The 7,517-nt window shown below is 34.0% G+C and overlaps 1 protein-coding gene across 1 annotated transcript; it reads left to right on the top strand.

Annotated features, from left to right (window-relative positions):
- Positions 1 to 3,091: 3,091 nt before the first annotated feature.
- LOC141830480 (uncharacterized) lies at positions 3,092 to 4,643 on the top strand. The gene is made up of 4 exons (XM_074717907.1): positions 3,092 to 3,119; positions 3,227 to 3,332; positions 3,412 to 3,850; positions 3,942 to 4,643. The coding sequence occupies exons 1-4, from the start codon at positions 3,092 to 3,094 to the stop codon at positions 4,641 to 4,643; spliced, it is 1,275 nt and encodes a 424-aa protein (XP_074574008.1).
- The last annotated feature ends 2,874 nt before the right edge of the window (positions 4,644 to 7,517 follow it).

The following is a 7,517-nucleotide window of genomic DNA, read 5'->3' as shown; positions in this document are numbered from 1 at the left end:
GGCGGCGGCGGCACCGGCACCGGCAACGAGCCTTAGGCTCTGATAAATGGGTACGAAATCTCTACATAATTCACTAATTTCAGTATATATTACACATGCAATAACCTATTTGTTCTGAATCAATTGTTTCCATTAACACATGAGTTTAGGCATCTCCATAACAATTATGATCATAGAATGAGCTTAACTTTCATGTTCTGATAGTGACAATCAAATTAAAATATGTTTTTGATTCATGAATGATGAGTAATTAGGTATATAGTGACTGAGGATAGTGATAGGTGTGTAGGAGGTGAGCGACCATGTGGTGTTTTCTTGTGAATTCCCTCTGTTTTATTAGTTAGTTCTTTTGTTCTTGAGCCAAAGTGGTCCTTTTGTCTTAGTTGTTGTCTACTTGTCATGTTAGTGTGTGAAGATGTTTTGTGATGACAACACGAAAGCCTCTCGGTCTTCCATATCGGTGGCTCGGAGCAGTCTCAGTGTTTCAAATGGCATGAGGGGGCTCTTGATGCCCTATTCTAGCATTCTCCTAGTTTAACTCTCCCTTCTAGCTCACACTCAAACCCCAATTTAACCGGAACAATCTTACCGATGCTCCTCCGATCCTCATCCTCTGGCTTTCTAGTGATGCAGAAGAAGCCAGTGAGATGGAACCTTATTCTTTTGTTCTTGAGTCAAAGTGGTCCTTTTGTCTTAGTTGTTGTCTACTTGTCATGTTAGTGTGTGAAGATGTTTTGTGATGACAACACTAAAGCCTCTCGGTCTTCCATATCGGTGGCTCGGAGCAGTCTCAGTGTTTCAAATGGCATGAGGGGGCTCTTGATGCCCTATTCTAGCATTCTCCTAGTTCAACTCTCCATTCTAGCTCACACTCAATCCCCAATTTAACCGGAGCAATCTTACCCGATGCTCCTTCGATCCTCATCCTCCGGCTTTGTAGTGATGAAGAAGAAGCCATTGAGATGGAACCTTATTCTTTGATACTTGTGTATGAGTTTTTTTGGTGTAGGTTGATTAGGATTGTCTGCTCGAAGGATGTTGTTATTATCGGTATCGTTGTTATCGACTTGTTTTGACACCTCTGACTATTATATCGAACGATTTAACGATATTGTTGCCACTCGAAACAGAGGATTACTTTGCATCTTAAGTAGCTTAGAGACACTTAAAAGCACAATTGAGGGCAGTGTGGTTGGTGACCAATGTATGTGTATATAGTTCTTTTGGAACAAACAAACAAAAGGGCACACCTTTCTTCTTTTTAGGTTCTTCCCCTTTCAGTAGAAATGTAAATCTAGATTGTGGCTGCCCAAGATCTGGCCTGATGTAGATTGTGCCCGATGCAACCCGCGAAAAACTAAATTATTTAGTATCGAGCTCGGTTCAGTCGGGTCCATGGGTTAGGCTAGGCAGGAGGGGTTTTGCCCGCGAGGAGGGGACTAATGTCAGTAAAATTCAACCCACTTCAAGGAAGAGAATAAGTAAACCTAATCTCTATGGGTACAGTGCAACGGTAAAATATGTAAGGGAATAAATAAGAGGATTAAAGTTTGAATCACAATAACAATTATTCTGATGGTCTAACAACATAGGTGAGTTTTAATCATATCATTATATTAAATTTATTTGTATCGTATTTTATGTATCGTAGAAAAGGTGATTATGCTCATCCTAGACGCCCCCTCACAGTTCGTCCTTAAATTATGTGAAAGAAGATAAATCACGAGGTCAGTTTGTAGTCGACCATCAAATAGCAAAGGGATGAGAGAAATTTTTTTCTTCAAGGGCATGTGTCCATCGAAAATTGATCTCTTATTTTGTATCATATTTTATTTATAATATTTGAGGAAGTATCCATGTTTTTTAATTGATTGACTTGGATTAATTTGGAATTGAATCAACTCTTCATGCCTCCTCCCCCTCCCCTCTAGTAAACATGTTTTTTTAACTAACTTTGCTTTCAAAAGATTTTGGAAAATAATTCAATTCACCCCTCAAGATTTACATAATGTTTTAAAATGTTCTTAGAGTTTTAAAATCATCAAAATGATCCTCATAATTAATTTTTTTTATCATTTAACTTCACTTTTAAGGCAAAAAAAATTGTTCCTTATTTTCCTTCTCATTCAAAGGGCATCTTATGTTTTAAAAAAATGTTAAAAGGGTCTCTCGACCTATTTACTATGACGTGTAATATTTTAAGTCAAAACTCATATATTATAACAATTTTAATCAAAATTGCTATAATAGTTAGGGGTGTCAAAAATGGATCGGACTTGTCAATCCGATCAATTTGAAATAATAGGTTGGGTTGGAGAGTTTTTGGAGTTGGATTGAAGATTTTAGATTGGATTAAATTTAGATTGGATATGAGTCAAGTTTGGAATAATTTGGATTGAGTCAAATTTAAATTTTAAGAGATTTTTTTAGATTAAATTAAATTTTATTTTAAAAATTAAGATATTTATGTAATATTAATATGATAATATTAAAATATTAAAATAAAAATAAATAGTTATATAAATAATAATAGTAATATTCTCATAATTTTAAATTTTAAAGTTTTTCGGGATTGATCGAGTTATACATATTCAAATTCGAATTGAATTTTTTTAATAATATTTTATTTCAATTCGATTTGAAATCTTTAAATTCATTTGAATTGACACTGTGTTGATGTAATTTTGATCAATGTTTGCAGTGTTGGAATAAAATATTTTGATATAACAATTCTCGTAATAATTTGTATTTTATATTATTGTAATTTCAATTAAAATTATTATTGATACTACTGCAATAAGAATATTTTTGAAATAAAAATAGGATAAATATCCTTTTAATATATTTTTAATAAGTTGATAACGAAAATAAGAGGCACCGTTTTAATGTTATCTAAACTTTATATTATGAGCTGCATTTTGACAATTTCAATACATTAAGGACGTTTTGAAATAATGTATAAAACTTGGGGGGTTGTAAATAAAATTTTCGCAGAGACTTCTTTCTCTCTCGTTCAAACCGATTTCAAATATTCCGCCCGTTTCCGTACCTTCCCCCAAATTCGAAACCCTAATTCGCTGTCTCCTTCGCCATGGATGCTCATCCCACCCGCTTCGCAGGTAATCTCGCCTTCTCTCTCGCCAGATCCTGTCGCTATTCGAGTCACACTGATCGAGTTAATGGCTATCGGTTTCGCATTCATTTTGCGATGCAGCTAATTTGGCAGGCAAACGCAGGACGGGGACGAAGTCCTCGGGGAAAAATGGCGACGGCGCCATGCCGACAAATAAACCCCCATGGCAGAGCGTCACTGCTGCTCAACCTCAAATCAAGTAGGAAAAAGATCATCTTGATCGTGATGTGATGGTAATCTCGCAATTCTTCGATGTTATACATTTTTTTTCCTCTCAGGCCGAAGCGTGCTTTTGGCGTCCCCAGAAGCACGAACGTTCCGGTCGAAAAACCTCTCTTGATTTCCAAGACGCGGAAAGTTCCAGCTGCAGCGAAGAAGACTTCGAATCCAGATCCTGCGGCGGCGACGACGACAAATGCAGCGGCAGTTGTTGGTAAGAAGAAACCCCAAGTCACTTTACGAGAACCGAAGAAGGCAGTAGCTGAAGGAGGCGAAGACGATGAGCCCGAAGAGATGGTCCGCACCCCGACGGCATCGATCAAGCCTGCTGCTGCGTCGGGCACGCCTTACCTTACCGCTCAGAACTGCAGCAAGTGCAGGCTCGACGAGCTCGAGTCTTCAACATACTGGCTCGGGCAGATAAGATTGGCTGAATCCACAGGAAAGCATTTCGTGGCTGCGGCCTTCTTCAACCTTGCACTAGAATGCCATGCCCAGGTTTGTCGAATTTTTCATGATCTTCACTTGAAAGCCTAGAAAATTTGAACTTTTTATCTAAAAAAAAAACTTTTTTTTTTTTCCTTTCTAGCCATTCTATAAACTCCGAAATGAGCTCAGGCATTATGTGAAGCGACATCGAGTCAGTTCTGTGGAATCGATTTGGACCAATTTGTCTCAGGGTTATGGACTCACTAAGGAGAAGTTAGTTTATGATTCACCCGATCTTGCTCAAAGTAGTTGTCTTTTGTCTGAAATGAACAATTTGATTGCTAATCCTGATGCCAAATTATGTACTGGTGGCCAGTTTCATGATTCCTCATCTGAAAAGGATGATCGAGAACTCAGTTCCGGAATGCTAGATCGTGATGCTCTCGAAGATGAATGCTCAAAGCATGAAGACGAGAGGTTTCGGGAACTGGCAGAGGTCAAAGTTGATCATAATGATGAACATGAATACAAAATGGAAGAATCTAAGAGTATGTCGGTCGACAATTTAACAGCGAATGAATGTTGTGCTCTTGCCAGCATATCTGATGCCACTGCTAGATTTCTGGGCAGCAAAAGTTCAGAGAAGAAATCCGGAATTTGTTCAAATAGTTCTTCCCAACCAATCATGACACCAACATCTTGCCCTTCTACTAGCAAAGGCAAGGAGAATTTTAGGGGAAACAGAGAAAACTTCAAGGGTTCAGCCAACAATTCGGTAAAACACAACGATGGCAGCGGGAAAACGAGTGTGCAGATCTCAAACAGCAAAGAAGAAAGAAATAATAAATCCAGTCCCAAGTAAGCAATTTTTTTTCCATTTTATTAAAGGATTCACATGCTTCATTTCTTTATTTACATCATTTTGTCATATTAATATCATCTAAAACCAAGATACTTACAAATGTTTGAGCAAAATACAAGTAAACCAATTTCTGTAAGTAGTTGAGAGGTAAAATTTTCCTGTTTTATAAACTTATCATGTTACCAGCAAAAGGAAAAGTCCAAATTGGATCTACTTATGTTCATTTCTTCATTAGCATGATGTTAATGCAATAATTGAAATGAGGGTTTAAGAATTTGATAACAACTAACAATGATTTATGTACAGCTAGATGATGCTTGGTGAAACATAGTGGAGCAGTACAGAATAATTCATATAAAAGCAGAAAGTTATATATGAAGAAGACAATGCTTAGATATTATCCATGAAAAATTCTCATCAAAAAATTTCTTTGGTCAAATCAAGCTTGGCTCTTCTTCAAAGAAGAACATGTTTATACCATTGGAAAATAACAAAAGTCAACAAATGACCAAAAACAAGATCCTTATTTCCTCCAAATTCAAACAGTTGAATAAGTCATATCCTAAAAACTCTTAATCAGAGCCAAATCAAAGAGATATGGAACATATAGCAAGAAAGTGTAGTTGCATATTTGCATTAGTAGAGAAAAATGTAGTTGCTTCTGTAGTTAAATTCCTATTTTTTTAACGCAATTAAGTCGGTTAAATGAAAATTTGCATGCTTTGTTTTGCGGTTCTATAAATGAAACGGTGTGTAAAGGAAAGCAAAAGGGACAAATCTAGTGCTTTGCTTCTAATTATTTGCATTAAGACATCTGCTAAACTTCTCTTTTGTCATATGGCTTCTACCTTTTGTAGCAGGAAGCAAGCATGAGCTTCATCAAAGATTTCTTGATCAAGATTCTCGTTGCGACATCACAATTGATTCTGTTATTATAGTTTAGGGTTTTGGTGTGCAAGGGCAACATTTGTGTACTGGGTGTGATGTTAATGATTCTTGTTTTCTCAAGGAGTCATTATTGATTTACTAGGCTTATTTGAGCATGTGTAATATCAATTGAATGTTTGATCATGTTAATCAACTCCATATTGGTTGAGATATTGAAGAGGAATTACAATGTCTGCATAAATAGCATTCTTTATTTCTCTTCACATAACATTTTCATTATTATGTGAAGAGAAATATTATTTATTATTATTGTGAAGAGAAATATTGATGCAATAATAAAATTGTTATTATATGATTTAATGATCTTGAATCGTGAAAATAACTTTTTTCAATATGAGAATTTCATGCGGATTATCTTTTATTTATTTATTTATTTTTGTGTATTTGATGTTTTTTTGCGCTAAAAGATCATAGAAAACACTTAATCTAATTGATCCAAATATAATTTATATAAAATTAAATGAAAGGAGAAATCCAAATAATAATTTCATTAAAACATCTTATCTAGACACTAACTATAAAATGATCCATTCACATCTTGAAGATTTACTTTGATGGTCAATGAAAATTTTTATATGACTAAATCAATCATCATTAATCAATTCAAAAAGTTGAATACTTTAATTATTTTTTTTTTAAAAAAAACATCTTCTCGAATGTTTAACAATTACTATCTAGCCTATCTAATTATGCTCGTGACGGTATTTTAAATTGACTAAATTAATCATATATATATATATAAGACATTAATGATATTTAAAAATTTTAAATCACTCTATACGTGCTCATAATTTCATAGATAACATAACACAATGAGGGTTTAGTGAAGAGCAAAGTTAACGAAATTCAACCACATCAAGCGATCGCATCATAATCAATTGATGGAAGATATTCAATTTTAATAGGATCAAACGGACTAATTCATGACAAACCAAATTAATCCATTAAAAACTCATCATATAATTGAACAAATCAACTTGTCATTTTGACAAATAAAAAAAATCTTCAACTCAATCCAACCCAAAATTAAAATATAATAATAATACATATATGCGCAAACCCATAACCTATATATATATATATATATATTTAAAATTTTTATATTTGAATTATAAATTAAATAAATTAATCCTACAAATCTATAAAAAATAATATATATATATATATATTAAAAATTTTAAATTTGATTGTCAATTAAATGAATTCAACTCACGAATCAATTAAAATTCACTTTTATTTTAAATTTAAAAAAAAACCACAACTCATAGACCAACTCAAACTCATCACTGGACCAACCCACACGGATCGCATGTCCAAGCAAACCAATCCACAACCCACTTTAAAATAAATTGATAAAATATCAACCCAATCCATTTAGATTGTTTAACAGAACAAGTCAACCCAATGAACCTAAATCTAAATTGATGGTTCTACCCAACTTAATTTCTTAGCATTTTATTAAGAAACATCACCATATCAACATCTCTAAATAAAGTAAATCAAAGTAATGCAATCATAGAAGAACATCAACATTTCAACATCTCTTCACAATGTAAATCAATGCAGCAGGAATTGCATAGAGCATCATTATTTCAACCATTTCTTCAAGAGGTAGGTAAATCAAAGTGATCCAATTGTCAAGAACATCACCACCACAACATCAATACGATTGTAAAGAATCACACCATTTCAATATTTCTTCACAAGGTAAATCAAAGTGGTACAATTGCAAAGAACATAATCATTTTAACAGTGATATATAAAGATCACCATTTCAACATCTCATAAGGTCGATCAAAGTAACACAAATATAAAGAACATGATTTCAGCATCCCTTCATAAGATGATTCAAAGTAATACAATTATAAAGAACATCATCATTTCAACATGTCATCAACGGTAAATCATAGTCAAAGCCACCAGATT

The sequence above is a fragment of the Curcuma longa genome, chromosome 6 (assembly GCF_044706935.1).
Source record: "Curcuma longa cultivar G26 ecotype Majalengka, Jawa Barat chromosome 6, ITB_CL_G26_1.1, whole genome shotgun sequence".
Classification (NCBI taxonomy): domain Eukaryota; kingdom Viridiplantae; phylum Streptophyta; class Magnoliopsida; order Zingiberales; family Zingiberaceae; genus Curcuma; species Curcuma longa.
This window is presented reverse-complemented; position numbering and strand designations above follow the sequence as displayed.

Coding starts and splice junctions, on each gene's coding strand:
- LOC141830480 (XM_074717907.1), top strand. CDS start 3,092: ATGGATGCTCATCCCACCCGCTTCGCAG. Junction 3,120..3,226: donor TCATCCCACCCGCTTCGCAG/GTAATCTCGCCT, acceptor CTAATTTGGCAG/GCAAACGCAGGACGGGGACG. Junction 3,851..3,941: donor CACTAGAATGCCATGCCCAG/GTTTGTCGAATT, acceptor TTTCCTTTCTAG/CCATTCTATAAACTCCGAAA.